The 15,845-nt window shown below is 44.7% G+C and overlaps 1 protein-coding gene across 4 annotated transcripts in view; it reads left to right on the top strand.

Annotated features, from left to right (window-relative positions):
* Window positions 1–15,845, top strand: part of Parp4 (poly(ADP-ribose) polymerase family member 4) — a 97,896-nt gene that overhangs the window by 70,360 nt on the left and 11,691 nt on the right. For 3 of the 4 annotated variants that reach the window (XR_007979281.1, XM_052191353.1, XM_052191355.1), the window contains 4 exons: window positions 801–881; window positions 2,158–2,253; window positions 5,038–5,160; window positions 10,085–10,147. Coding sequence is in view for 3 of the 4 variants with exons in the window: in XM_052191353.1 (XP_052047313.1) it covers window positions 801–881; window positions 2,158–2,253; window positions 5,038–5,160; window positions 10,085–10,147 (363 nt within the window). In the remaining variant the exon portion in view is untranslated. The remainder of the gene's footprint in view (window positions 1–800; window positions 882–2,157; window positions 2,254–5,037; window positions 5,161–10,084; window positions 10,148–15,845) is intronic. The other variant, XM_052191354.1, reaches the window with a different exon arrangement.

Below are 15,845 nucleotides of genomic sequence, written 5' to 3'. Positions count from 1 at the left end.
TTACAGGCATGCATGTCCACTCCTGGAAATGGTGCACTTCTTAAGTTACATGTTCATTCTTTTTATTTTGTGTGTAGGCCCGAATGCCACAGTGCATTTGTGGAGGTCAGAGAGAACTTGAAGTTCTCTTCTTCTACCGTGTGGGTTCTGGAATCAAACTCAGCTTGGCAGGCTTCAGGGCACGGACCACACACTGAGTCATCTTGTCAGCTTTAAGTGCCATTACTAATGATGAAATTGTAAAACTTGGAATTATTGAGATCAGACACTGACATTCAAGTCAGTGTTACTGGCCTGGTGTAAGACAGTCTACTCAAGCTTGCCGCAGTGGCTCATGCCTGTCATTCCAGCACACAGAAAAGAAGGCAGAGGCAGCAGAATCATTTTGTTCAAGCAACCTAGGTAGGGTAGGGAGCTGAGGATGTGGTTCAGTGGGTAACAGTGCTTACTTTACCGTGCAAACCTGACAACCTCAGTCTGGATCCCTAGAACACATTACAAAGACAGACCCCATAGTATGCATGTCTCTAATCCCGGCAGAGTCCTGAAGGGGAGAGGGAGAAGGCAGGACACTCTCCGGAAGCCTGCTGGCCAGCTAGCCTGGCTAACACAGCAGCAGAGAAACCCAGTCTTAAATATGATCAAAAAGCAAGAACTCACACAGGCTGTGCTTTGACCTCCATGCATACAGTTTTAGCATGTCTGTGCCCCACACATGAGCAAACGCACACATGCACTCACATGTCTCTCCCACGTGTAAAGCCAATTTAATTCTTTTCCCCCTTGATACTTAAATGCAGATGATTCACAAGCTGGCAGCCCGGGCGCTAATCAGAGATTATGAAGACGGCATTCTCCATGACAATGAAACCAACCATGAGGTCTGTTCTAGTAAAAGCCAATGCGCATTGTTCTATGCCACTCCTGGGCTGACTTATTCATAGGAATATAAAGTAGGGAAAACTGAATAAAGAAGAATGTTACGTCAGGGCAACCGTCAGCATCTGCAGTGCCAGTCCTGGCATGCGGGTGCTCAGTGGCTGTTTGCTGAGTTAAGCAGCAGAAACAACAATGATAGTGACTGAGACTTCTGCGGTCTCCCCCATGAGAATAGCCTGGCAGAGGGCTCAGAGGGTGCTCATGGAGTGCCGGCAATAACCTCTCACCTCATCTCCTGCTCCGTAACTCAGCAGCTCAGGAACAGGATGGTGGTCAGGTGCCTCAGGACACTAGGCAGAGTCACACTCACCTGTTCCCTCTGTGATGGACAGAGGAGGGTCCTGGCAGAGGAGCCATCTTGCCTAGCTACTGTGACAGTCAGGCCGTGTTTCTCAATGAGGTTTGAGCATTGATGGTCAGTGGATGCCTGGAAAGGATGCCAGGGTACCAGGCGGGGCTCAGTGACTCACAACAGGGAGTGCACCGCCCTGTGCGTTCCCTACTGTGACCCCGATTAGCCTCTCTGTGTTTCCTTAGGCTTGAGGCCCAGTGCATCTGACTAGCTGTGCCTTAAATAATCCTAAACAGTAAAGATGCCTGCCCAGTTCTTTACAGTGGGAGCCATAGATGTTGAGAGGAAGGAGACTCACAGCATGTGAGAGCTCTCTGGAAGCTGCTGGATAGCTGTGTACTGTGTAACTGTATGTCGAGAGCTGTGTAACTAAGTTGTTTCTATGACTCAGCTAAGGGAGTCATCTCAAGTCACAGGAAACATATGTGACCTACCTATGATACTTAGACAGGACTCCTGGCTCAGTGTCTACTTTGAAACACTATGACATTATTTACTTAAGGCAGGAGAAACAGCTGAGGCAGTAGAGGAACATGCACAAGGTTCTGAATTCAGGATCCAGCATTGCCTTGCCAGGTCTAATGGTGCACACGGATGATCCCAGCACTTTGGAAGTTAGAGGCAGAAAGGGCAGGGGTGCAAGGTCAGCAGCAGCAGTGTAGCTGAGTTCCAGACCAGCCTGGTCTACCTAGCAAGTTCTGGGGGTACATAGTAAGGCTGTCTCAAAAAATAATATGTTTTGGAAAAAAAAGAAAAGGAAGTAAATGAATACATTAAATGACTTATCACAAAAACACTTTGTATTATTTTATAGCCTTTAAGCTCATTGCATATAAACAAACTAACACAGTTTCATTCTTCCCTAGATGAAGAAAAACATCATGAAATCTCTGATTATTGAACTCAGTAAAGAAAACTCTCTTATTACACAATTTACCAGCTTTGTGGCAGTTGAGAAAAGGGTATGTATTATTATTCATTTAAGACTTTTATTTAGTCGCTTTTGGGCTGGAGATACGGCTCCGCCAGGACCTAAATTCAGCTCCCAGGGCCACAGATGGCTAACAAGAGCAACTCTGCCTCCAGAGGATCTGGCGCCCTCTTCTGGCCTCTGTAGACACCCACTCATTAATAAAAATACCTTTTTTTGTTTTGTTTTTCTTTTAAGATAGTGTAGACACGGCTGGCCTAAAGCTCACAGAGACCCCCTTGCACATATCTCTGCTTCCAAAACATATTATACTCAGGACACTTGTTGTACTTAAAAAAAACAAAACAAACAAACAAACAAAAACTCACTGTCGCCGGAAGTGGTGTATAGGCATTTCTTCCCAGCATTTAAGAGGCAACAACAGGTGGATCTCTGTGAGTTTCAGACCATCCAGGGATACAGTGAGACCCTGTCCCAAACACAAACAAAAATAAGTAAATAAATAAGAAGAAATTTTAAAACCAGTAAGCATGTATCTGAGCGTGGAGGCATACCTACAGTAGTGGCACTCGGGGCAGAGGCACGAGGAGGTTGAGTGAGTTCAGCCTAGGCTACACAAGAGGCAGAGACAGGAGGATTGCCATGAATTGGAGGGCAGCCTGATCTACATTGTGAGTTCTAGGCCATCCAGGGCTACATAGGAAGACTGTATGCAAAGAAAACAACAAAACACAGGTCACCCTTGCCCTGGTTAGCAGTAAGGTAACTGATTCAAGGCTATGAAGTGGATAGAATCCGGGAGGCGGAACCAGGGCCCCTCCCTGTGTGTGCTAGCACTTGCCATAATTCTCTAAATGAATTGTGTGTTATCCTAGTTAGGTTTCTATTGCTGTGGTACAACACAACAACCCAAAGCAATCTGGGGCCAAGGGGTTTCCTCTACCTTAAAGATCAGAGCCTTTCACTGGAAGAAATCAAGACTGGAATCTAGAGACAAGCAGAGGCCATGGAGGCTTGATCCTCCTGACTTGCTCAGGACCACCCACAGTGAGCCGGGTCCTTCTAAGCCAGTCATCAATCAAGAAGATGCCCACAGGGTTGCCTACAGTCCAGTCTGACGGAGGGATTGCCCTCAGTCCAGTCTGATGGAGAGGTTGCCTACAGTCCAGTCTGATGGAGAGGTTGCCTACAGTCCAGTCTGATGGAGGGATTGCCTACAGTCCAGTCTGATGGAAGGGTTGCCTACAGTCCAGTCTGATGGAAGGGATTGCCTACAGTCCAGTCTGATGGAAGGGATTGCCTACAGTCCAGTCTGATGGAGGGATTGCCTACAGTCCAGTCTGATGGAGAGGTTGCCTACAGTCCAGTCTGATGGAGGGGTTGCCTACAGTCCAGTCTGATGGAGGGGTTGCCTACAGTCCAGTCTGATGGAGGGGTTGCCCTTAGTCCAGTCTGATGGAAGGGTTGCCTACAGTCCAGTCTGATGGAAGGGTTGCCTACAGTCCAGTCTGATGGAGGGGTTGCCTACAGTCCAGTCTGATGGAAGGGTTTCCCACAGTCCAGTCTGATGGAAGGGTTGCCCTTAGTCCAGTCTGATGGAAGGGTTGCCTACAGTCCAATCTGATGGAAGGGATTGCCTACAGTCCAGTCTGATGGAAGGGTTGCCTACAGTCCAGTCTGATGGAAGGGTTGCCCACAGTCCAGTCTGATGGAAGGGATTGCCTACAGTCCAGTCTGATGGAAGGGATTGCCTACAGTCCAGTCTGATGGAGGGGTTGCCTACAGTCCAGTCTGATGGAGGGGTTGCCCTTAGTCCAGTCTGATGGAAGGGTTGCCTACAGTCCAGTCTGATGGAAGGGTTGCCTACAGTCCAGTCTGATGGAGGGGTTGCCTACAGTCCAGTCTGATGGAAGGGTTGCCCTCAGTCCAGTCTGATGGAAGGGATTGCCTACAGTCCAGTCTGATGGAAGGGATTGCCTACAGTCCAGTCTGATGGAACGGATTGCCTACAGTCCAGTCTGATGGAGGGGTTGCCTACAGTCCAGTCTGATGGAGGCATTTTCTTCTTCACAGATAACTCTATCCGTGTCTAACTGGCACATATGTGTTAGTATTTTTAGTGTATTGATTACTAACTATCTGTATGTATATTTTAAGATATGAAAGCAGGGTGGTGGTAGCACACACACGCTAATCCCAGGTGAGGCAGAAGCAGATTGATCTCTGAGATGAAAGTTAGTCTAGTCTACAGAGTGGCTTTTGGGACAGTCAGAGCTACATAACCCTGTCTTAAAAACAAACAAAAAACAAAACAAAACAAAACAAAAAAGAGGTCAGGCAGTGGTGGTGCACACCTTTAATCCCAGCACCTGGGAGGCAGAGGCAGGTGGATTTCTGAGTTCGAGGCCAGCCTGGTCTACAGAGTGAGTTCCAGGACAGCCAGGGCTACACAGAGAAACCCTGTCTCGGAAAATCAAAAAAAAAAAAAAAAAAAAAGAAAGAAAGAAAGAAAAGAAAAGAAAAAGGGACATCTGTAGTAATTTGAGGCTAGAATGTGACAACTTACTATATAGCTAATACATATAATACACAATCATGTGAAAAAATACTATAATTTAATTACATTTTTAAATGTCTAGATTTATTTTTCAGATTGGCCCTTAGGCAAGCCTGTGGGGCATTTTCTCGATTGATACTCAGAGACATATGTTCCAAGTATACATCCAAATGTTCTAAACCCAACATCCACAAGGCTTTAGAATATGCTAATTATTTAATTTGGTAATATCTTTTTTTTTATTGTAATCCTATATAGGACGTTAATGAGATTCCTTCTGCTAATATCCCAAATATTTCGGAACTTGTTGCCAAAGAAGACATAGACTTTCTACCATACCTGAGCTGGCAGGAAAAGCAGCCAGAGCTCTTCCCATCACCGGTGAGTTCAATCAGCAGGTTCAGCCAGCCACTGCTTGGCAATGGAGACGGATTCTGAGAAATCTGTCAGTAGAGATTTCATAGCCACAGATTCAGAGGTGGCCCCGCCCCACCCCAGAGCCACCCCAGGTGTTAGGGGACCCACCTGAAGACCAAGCTGCACATTTACTACAAATGTAGGTGGCCTGTGTTCAGCTCCTGTACGCTCCCTGGCTGGTGGCCCAGGCTCTGTGAGCCCCCATGGTCCCAGGTTGGTTGACTCTGTAGGGCTTCCTGGGTGTCCTTGACCCCTCCAGATTGCTCACATCCATTGCCCGCTGCCATAAGACTCCCCAAGCTCCACCTGATGTTTGGCTGTGGGTCTCTGCGTCTGCCTCCAGCCACTGCTGGATGAAGCCTCTCAGGAGACAGCTATGCTAGGCTCCTGTCTGCAAGCAGAGTATCAGTAATAGTGTCAGGGGTAAGAATATACTCTGAAAAGATGGGCTTATGGGACTTTCGGGGAGTGGGGGGGGTCTAGAAAAGGGGAAACCATTGGAAATGTAAATAAAAAATATATCGAATAAAAAAAATAGAAAAAAAAAAAAAAGAATCTGGGAGCTCAGTGTGACACACACACAGTTCAGAGCTGTCCTTAGCTGCATAAATTCTAGGCCAGCTTGGGAAAGGTTGTGGATAGCCTTGGGCTTGTATTTTGATGCTAATTCCACTCCTTAGAGGGGCTGCAGAAGAGTTGCCTTGTGAACATCCCCCCACCCCACCCCCACCTTAACTTTTCAAATAAAAACTTGAGCCAGTGATTGGGCAGGAGGAAGTGGGAGGAGCAACGGGAGATACCGCAGGGGAAGGAGCTACCCGGGAGAAATGGAGAGGGCTGAGAGAGAGAGAAGCTCGCGGCCTGGAGAAACCGCAAGTTGTATGGAATAATATAGATGGAAACAGAGTAGTGTAATGGGAGGCCGACCCAATCTAGGCTTGTAGCTTGTTTTGTTAACTGATTGAGTTGAGCTTCCTTTTCCCCGGGAATTGGGTTGGAAACAAAGTAGCTACAGGGAAACACACTGCATCTAGCCCTGGGTTCCTGCTCCAGCATAGTTAAGTAGGATTAGAATGACACAAGGCTGCCGAGATGCCTCAGCAGGCACTTGCCACCAAACCTGATGGCATGAGTTAAATTGCTAGAACCCACATAGTGAAAGGAGAAAACCAACTTCTTCAGTTTGTCCTCTGGCTTCTACACACACAAAATAAACAAGTATAATACAAAAGAATTATAGGGCCAAGGGGCCTATGTTCCAGCAGAAAAGAGCATTTGCTGCTGCTCTTGCCGTAGCACCCACATAGTGGCTCACGACTGCCTGTAACTCCAGTTCTAGAGGATATGACTCCAAAAGCCTCAGGCACACATGTGGTGCACATATATGCATGCAGGCCAAACATTCATACGCATAAAAAATAAGTCTAAAAAATTTTAAACAATTTCAGCCTAGTAAATACATAAACAGTGCCGGCGATTTATTATCGCTACACATTACAGAGCTGCGGGGCTGCAGGAATGACTCACTGAGTCAGAGCACTTGTCGCTCTGCAGAAGACCCGAGTTTATTCCCCAGCACCACCTGGCAGCTTACAACCTTAACTCCGGGCCCAAGGGATACAACGTTCTCTTCTGACCTCTGCAGGCACTATGCACATGTGGCCCTCATACATGTATGTATGCAGGCAAAACACAGATACACAAAAAAAATAAAGAGAAAACTTCTTTTAAGGGGGTGAGAGCTGGAAAGATGGCTCAGTGCTTAAGAGCACTGGCTGCTGTTCTAGAGAAGCAGGCTTTGATTCCCAGCATCCACACTGCAGCTCACAACTGTCTGTGTGAGTTCCAGTTCCGGGGAGCTGATGTCCTCCTCTTCTGGCTTCTGAAGTCCCTACAAGCACGTGGTACCTTCATGCCAGTGAAATAGCCATACACTTAATATAAAAATAAAATAAACCTTTAAAAAAGCACTGAGGGGACTGGAGAGATAGCTCAGCGGTTAAGAGCACTGACTGTTCTTCCCAAGTTCCTGAGTTCAAATCCCAGCAACCACATGGTGGCTCACAACCATCCATAATGAGATCCCTCTTCTGGAGTGTCTGAAGACAGCTACAGTGTTCTTACATATAATAAATAAATCTTTAAAAAAATAAATAAAAATAAAAAAGCACTGAGGGGAACCCTTGGCCTAAATAACACCTCTCTTGTCCATATAAGAAGAAAGAGTCTTCTTGAGAATGTAAAATACTCACGCACTTATGAAGATTCTGATGTAAGACCGAGGCAGCAGTCATGTAGGAATTCAGCTGTGAAAGGTCAAAAGAGAAGGCTGACAAACTATCCACAAGTACAAGAAGCTCAGTCGTGAGGAAGAAAAAAATTTTTTGAGACAAACCCACAATATTCTGCGCTGGCTTCAAACTTGCTATATAGCTAACAGCAACCTTGAGCTTGATCCCCTTGCCTCTACCTCTGAAAGGTCGAGATTACAGAAGGGTACCACCATTCCTAGACTCCAGTCATTGCAAAATATAACAGGGCTGGGTGTGGTGGCGTATGCCTGTAATCCCAGCACTGGAGGCAGAGGCAGGCAGGGTTACAAGTTCAGTCGCAGTTAGAAAACACAAACACACAGATAGATCATCAACATTATCATCATTGGCCCTATAGCTCCTATTTAAAGAATCTAAGGAATGTCACCTCCAAAGCAAACACCTTTTTTGTATGACAGTGTTTGCTATTTAAAGAACTCCAGACAAACAGAACATATCTGAGCCAGTCTTTTCATGAGTCACAAGTAATAATACTTAACTTCTACTAGATGTTTCATCATCTATGATCTAAAATAGGAAAAGTTTATTTTGGTCAATCTGTCTTATTTACTGAGTTTTATTGAGATTTATTCCTTCAGAAGTATAACCTATATGAGTCCTTATCTTTAAACTATATTTATAGAGACCTCTAAACCTATAATAAAAAAGAGGCCTTGAATCTGTAACCAATTCTCCTGGCCAGTCAGATTTTGTCAGTTGTCTCTGTTTACCCTGCACCAGTTACACTGTTTGAGTTTGCTCAGGGGCGGATAGCCAGAGAAGATTCCTGGAGTAAAGGCCTCCCTAGCAAGGTGCTTATCTGTGCTTAATGGTCTCCAGGGCATACGGAGACCTCTGGACAAATAGCGGCCAGATAAAATTAATTTTAAGATTTTTCTAAAAAGGTTCAGACATAATTCTTCTCAGGAAAAGACATAAAATGAATCATAATGCAGGAAGTCCCCAATAATGCAACACAGAGAGACCAAACCCACAAGTTAGAGACAGAAAGAGAGCCATTGTAGCAGTCTGCTCTGCTTTCCTCAAGCTGTGTGGAGCAACAGTGCTGGCTTCATGACTCTCGCCATTTCCAGTGTTATGGCTATGCCCCAACATATTACCTTGTAAAACTAAGTTTTTAAAGACAGTGCCTTGCTGGCCTCAAGTTTACATCAATCCTCTTCCTTCACCCTCCAGAGTGTTCAGATTATGAGTGTGCACCATACCTGACTTCTTAAATGTTTCCTAATCTATAAAAAGTTTCTGTGAATTAAGAACAAAGCCCAACCAGGCATATGCCAACCCAATGGTGGCATATGCCTTTAGTCCCAGGACTTAGGAAGCAGAGGGAAGTGGATCCTGTGAGTTCAAAGTCAGCCTGGTCTACAAAGTGAGCTCTAAGACAGATAGTGCTACACAGAGAAACCCTGTCTCAAACAAACAAATAAGCAAACAAGACCACAGGTGCTATGAGCAAACTTCTTGGGTGTGAATCTCTGCCCCTGCTAAACCCCGTGGACTGGAACATCTTCTCTGTGGCCTGAAATGGGCACAGTATAAATTGAGTTTCCCCAACCTAGAATTGGAAAATGCTCCCAAGCAGGGCAATAGTGGTGTACACCTTTAATTCTAGCGCTCAGGAGGCAGAGGCAGGTGAATCTCTGTGAGTTCAAAACCAGCCTAGTCTATAAAGTAAGTTCTAGGACAGCCAGGGCTATGTAGAAAGACACTGTCTTTAAAAAATAAAAGGAAAAAACATAAAAAAGGAAAATGCCCCCAAATCTGAAAAGTGTTGAATGCCTATGTAACTTCACAAATGGAAAATTCCATATGACAGGCACCGTCACAATAGAGGAACGCTAAAAATATTGTAGTATTACCCTTGGGAAACATGCACAAAGAACGGAAATGAATTCCATGCTCAAATTTGCATCCAGAAACCCAAGGTATCCCATGGTATATATTCCAGTATTCTAAAACTTAGGAAAAAAATCCCAACTACAAAGCATTTGGGGAAAAGTATACTCTGGTAATCCTAGGACTGTGAAAAGCAGAGGGCCTGGTCCCGTTGTGCTCCCAGCACGTCTGGCTGTGGTAGATGCTGTGTTAGCTCCCACTGCTGGCAAGGATTTCAGAATGGACTCTGTCTGTCAAGCCAGAAGCCTTGGGATGAGCCTGGCCAGCACAGCCTTTGTTTAAGGCACCATGTCCACATCCGTACAGCAGTTAAGTGTGAGACATGTCATGCACAGGAGAGTCTCCCTAAGGCGGAGTGTGCCCAAGAAGCAAGAATGTTGTGAGAACAGTTTCTATGGTTTCCACTATTTCTATAAGAAGAAAGGATACAAATGTATTTGCTTATTGGCTTATTTTCTTGTTTTTGCTTTATTTGTTTATGAAGCTTCCTTTTCTGTGGTGTTGGGACTGAACTTGGTATCTTCCATATGCTAAGCAAGGGCTGCCCTGTCCCAGGAGGACAACTGGGTGGCACAGGGTGGGAGAAGGGGTGTTAAATGGCACTTGCTTTGTTATAAACATATCATATCAATTTGCATACTTTTACTTTTGTGCCATAGACAGAGATTGAGTCTTCGAAACTAAAGCAAGATGAAGTCATTGATGACAATGGATTGGCACAGGTATACCATTAAACAGAGCTGTGCGTGGTGAATTTTCAGAGGGAAAAAAAAATCCCAGTTTGCCATTTATCATGATGTAAAATGTGTGTGTGTGTGTGTGTGTGTGTGTGCATGTGTATGTATTTGTGTGTCTGTGTACATGTGCCAGGGCCTGTGTGTGAAGGTCAGAGAACAACTAGGGGGAGTCCATCTCTCTTGCCACCACATGGGTCCTGGGAAGAGAGGTCAGGTTTATCAATGAGTGCCTTTATTCACTAAGCCATCTCAGTGCCTCCCTCCTAACCCCCAATCCCCACCCTACCCCCATTCTATAGTTTTTGAAGGCAAACTTTTACTATGTAGCCCAGGCTGGCTCCTGATCTTCCTGACTGAACCCCCTGAGTACTAGCATGCCAGGCACAGTCCTTGGCTGCCATTTGTTTTGTAATTTTAGTTGTTTATTATCTTTTGGTTATGCAGAGTCTTTTGTTTGTGATACTTGGGCCTCAGCCCTCCAAGCAGCTGATACCTGTTAAATTTTTAAAATTTATTCTATCTTTATTTCTGTGCATATGCTCATGTGTGTATGTATGTGTACAGTTATGCACACATATGTATACAGGTGCCATGGAGGCCAGAAGAGGGTGTTGGATCCCCTGGAACTGGAATTACAGATAGCTGTGAGCTGCCAGAACACATGGGTTCCGGGATTTGGGTCTTCTGAAAGGAAAGCGTTTATCCTATTACCGTCTCTCCAGCCCCTCTGTCACATTTTTAAGTTTTTTAATTTCTTGCTTTGTATGTGTGTCTTAGTACACATTCTATTTATCCTTCAATGGTTTCATACATTTATACAATGAATCTTGATCATATCCACCCCACCTTTCCCTCCCAGTTCCTGGCTTTTATTTGGATTTTTTTTCTAGAAATTTATTTAGAAATACCTTTAGCACTCATAGGTTATACTTTAAATTTCCCCTTCATTTCTCTTAGGAATTCTGTTTTATTTTTGTTTTGCTGAGAAGCCAGAAAATGCACATGCTAGAACGGCCCTTAACCACTGAACTTCCTTCCTAGACCTGTTCTTTCTGTGCTTACACTTAAATCTCTATCTCACTGAAATTTATCCTGGTGTAAGATAAAGGCGGAAAGCCAACCTTATTCTTCCAGAGAGTCACCCAGTCTCCCCAGCACTTAGCTCAAAATGCCAAGTCCATTCTCAAGTTCAGCCTCTGCTTTAGGGTCCTATGCTTAAACTACTCTGCAATAACCATCTAGTTATTATAATGTTAACAACGGCTTTAATATGCAAGAGACCTAGTCCGTCATCATTCATCTTTCTTAATATTCTGGTGTCTCATGATGCGTGATGGCCTAGGCCTATAATCTTGGCTACTGAAAAAAGCCAAGGCGTGAGTATCAAAGCAAGTTGGTGGCTGCGTAGGGCTTCAGAGCAGGTTCAAGGCCAGCCTGGGCACTTGAACTTAGTGAGACTGTTTCAAAATAAAAAGTAGCCGGGCGGTGGTGGGGCATGCCTGTAATCCCAGCACTCTGGGAGGCAGAGGCAGGTGGATTTCTGAGTTCGAGGCCAGCCTGGTCTACAGAGTGAGTTCCAGGACAGCCAGGGCTATACAGAGAAACCTGTCTTGAAAAAAACTCAAATCCAAAAACAAAATAAATAAATAAACAAACAAACAAATAAATAGTAAAATTGATAGATAGGTAGATAGATGGATGGATGGAGGGAGGGAGGGATGGATGGATGGATAGATAGATAGATAGATAGATAGATAGATAGATAGATAGATAGATAGATAGATACTATGCATGGTGGTATAACATTAATCCTAGCACTTGGGAGGCAGAGGCAGGCAGATCACTATGAGTTTCAGGTTACCTTGGCCTACATAGTGAGTTCCAGGCCATCTGGACTACACAGTGAGTCCCCGTCCCATTCTGTTGTGGTGATAAAATGCCTTGACAAATGTAGCTTCAGGGAGAGAGGGTTTATTTTGGTTCACAGTCCCAGAGTGCACACAGACAGCTGGTAGGGAAGGCATGGGACCCGGAATGGCTTAACATTGTTGCATTAGCAGTCTGGAAGCTGAGAGCGCAGCACATGGCTGTAGAGCCTTAAGGCCCGCCCCTGATGACAAACCTCAGCCGTTAAGGCTCCACTTCCTAAAAGTTGCACAATGATCTCAACAATGCCACATCTGGGAACCAAGAGTTCAAACACGCAAGCATGGGAGACATTTCACGTTAAAACTACAGCACTAGGGATTCAGGCTCATGGCTGTAATCTTGGCTCAGGAGACTAAAGCAGGAAGATCATAGCAAATTCCAGACCAACCTAGCTTGCCTATCCGGTTTTTTTCTTTGGTTTGGTTTTTCAAGACAAGTGTGGACTCACTTTGTACACCAGGCTAGCCTCAAACTCACAGATAGATATCCATCTGCCTCCAGCTTCTGAATGGCAGTATCATAGGCTGAGCCTCCACACCAGACCTTTACCTATCCACGTTTATGTCAGTTAAGAGTAAGACAAATATCTCATGGGTCAGTATGGCTCAGCCGGTGAAAATACTCATCTTGTAAGCCAGACCACATGAATTTGATCCTCAGAACCCACAGTAGAAAGAGAGGACCCTGACGTCCTCTGGCTTCCACGCATGTATTATGTCACTCATATGCACACATGAACATGATATGCACTTGCATTTGCACATGTACATTAATAACAAATGGAACAGAAAATTTCAAAGGCCTTGTCTCAAAAATCAAAGAGGCCAGAGTTGTAGTTTATCAGTAGCAGGCTTTCCTAGCCTGTGATAAGTCTTGGGTTCTATTCCTAGTGCCCTAAACAAAATATAAAAAACAACCCCCCCACACACACACACACTTATTTGTTGTTCTTTGAGATAGAGTCTCACTATAACACAGGCTGACCAGAAATCTCTGTATAGCCCAGGCTGGCCTCAAACCCAAGATCCCCCTGTGTTAGCCTTCCAAATGCTGGTATTATAGGCTGGATCTAGGCAAGGTGTTTCCAGGTTTAAGAGTTAACAATAAGGACTCACATGGATGTGCAACATTAATAAGATAATATGATTTACATATTCTTTAGAGTTTTAGTTATATATATTGTGTTCATGAGCCTGAACTAACCATCTGATACCCTGCAGTGGGAGCTACAGTAGGTAGATTGACTCACCCAGGGTAGCTGCTGAGTCCTCTGGAAGGGCAGCTTCAAACTTCAAGATAACGAGTATTTTTTTGTTTTTTTGTTTTTGTTTTTTTGTTTATTTGTTTGTTTGTTTGTTTGGATTTGACTTTTCTGAGACAGGGTTTCTCTGTGTAGCCCTGGCTGTCCTGGAGCTCACTCTGTAGACCAGGCTGGCCTCAAACTCAGAGATCCGCCTGCCTCTGCCTCCCAGAGTGCTGGGATTACAGGCATGCGCCACCACCGCCCGATGATAACTTGTATTTAAAGTAAACAATAGGGCTAGATATAGCCCTTTAATCCCAGCACTCAGGAGGCAGAGGCAGAAAAACCTCTTGAGTTTCAGGCCAGCCCAATCTCTGTAGCAAATTCGAGACTGGTCAGGGCTACAGAGTGAGATCTTATCTCAAAATACTACTATTATCATCATCATCATTATATAATAATAATAATAAATAAACAAAACAAGCAGAGTAATAGAATATATCAGAATATACTTTGAGGGAGTTGCAGGCCACATGAGCAAAGTTGTTCAAGGGCCCCAATTATCTTTGGAGTGTCATCACAGAAAGGAATTTGGTTGCTGAGGGGTGTGACTTATGTGTTTCACTATACTGTTATGGAATAGGTCAGATATTATTTTTTTTACCGCCTATGTACCTTCTGAGTTTAATCTTAAACATGTCCAGTTACATACAGGCCTAAGAGAGTAAACAGAGGGTTCTCCGTACACATTCACTCTGAGGACGCTGTTTGCCTCATTGTGTGTGAGCCTAAAACAGCTCAGGTCAGGTCGGGCTTTTGGTCTCTTATCTGCATACATTAGTAACATTTTGAACAGGCAATGTCTAAGTTTGATTGTTGTTAGTAAAGAAGGAGCTTTCTGTTATGTAGAGAGGGGCGTAAGTATGGACGAGCACAGGTGGGGACTGAAGGGCTTCTCAGGTTGTTGGGTGCATTGTTCAGAGAAGACTGCATGTGCACATGAGTGTGAAGGAACTAGGGCCATGTGGGTTACTACAAGAGTTGGGGATGTGCATGACCAAAGCCAACAGGACCCCAGACTCCTCACTTGCTTGCTGGGCTTCCTGCCTTGGGTCTGTATTCATGGCTTTAGTTCCCTTCAGATCATATAAAAGGTTTGCCTCTTACCAATGGTCTTTGTCTATTAGCATATTATAAAAGTTCTAGCCAGTAGTGGTGTAATCTTACACTTAGAAGCCAAAACAAGAGGATTAACAAGAGTTCAAGGCCAACCATGGTAAGACCCTGCCTCGAAAAGTAAAAGTAGCCGGGCGGTGGTGGCGCACATCTGTAATCCCAGCACTCTGGGAGGCAGAGGCAGGCGGATTTCTGAGTTCGAGGCCAGCCTGATCTACAGAGTGAGTTCCAGGACAGCCAGGGCTACACAGAGAAACCCTGTCTCAAAAAAGCCAAATCCAAAAAACCGAAAAAAAAAAAAAAAGAAAAGTAAAAGTAACTAAATACATTTAGGCCTTAGGTATAGATCAGTGGTAGGACACTGGATCAGAATTAAATAAATAGGAAATCAGATAAACAATTATATTTTTTTATTTATTTGCATGCTGGTGGTGGGGGTGCATGTAAGCATTATAGTTTGGATGGAAAGGTATCTTGTCAGTCGGGAGCCACAGAATACCAGAAAGTCACACTCTACAACAAACCTCACACAAGAGATTTATTGGGAGGGAAACACCTAGGAAGGTGGCTGCCTCCATTCTAGTGAGCAGCAGCAGGGGAGTGGACAGAGCGCTGGGGGGGTTGGGTGAGTGGGGCTTTCCGTAATGGGCTGAGATTGGAGGTTATATGGCCTGATCTTAGTGCAAGCCCAAGTATTCGTGGGATTTTTTTTTTTTTTTCCGTAGGGCAGAACCTGGTCATTCTCCCACCTTGGGGGCTACAAACACCCATTCATTGCAGCCCAGCTGTTAGGTCTTTTAGTGGAAGGAAGGACTGGCTGCTGGAGCTTAGAGAGAGAAGGGAGGGGGAGGGAAAGAAAGAGAGGGAGAGGGAGAGGGTACATGTGTCTCTGAGATTGAATTTGGGGACTTAGTCGAAAGTACCTGTGAGCTGCCCCAACCCAGCATCCCACACACTGCTTTTATTTATTTTTTCCTGTTCTTCTAATGGTGTTCATGAGTGAACCAGAGTCAGGCTTGCTCACACAAGGGAAACATCCCACCACTGAGCATTTCCCTAGTCCTTGAACTTTTGTTGTTGTTGTTGTTGTTGTTGTTTTGAGATGGTTTCTCTTGTAGCTCTGGCTGTCCTGGAACTTTTTCTGTACATCAGGCTGGACTCAAATTCAAGAGATCTGCCTGCCTTTGCCTCCTGAGGACAGGATTAAAGATGATGCCACCTCTGCCTGTCTTAAACTTTTATTTTGAAACAGTGTCTCACTCAGTCTGAGTCAAGCTCAGTCTGGCCTTGAATTTAGAGTCATTCTGTCTGAGCCTCCCCAGTGTGAAATCAGGG

The sequence above is a fragment of the Apodemus sylvaticus genome, chromosome 8, assembly GCF_947179515.1.
Source record: "Apodemus sylvaticus chromosome 8, mApoSyl1.1, whole genome shotgun sequence".
NCBI lineage: Eukaryota > Metazoa > Chordata > Mammalia > Rodentia > Muridae > Apodemus > Apodemus sylvaticus.
This window is presented reverse-complemented; position numbering and strand designations above follow the sequence as displayed.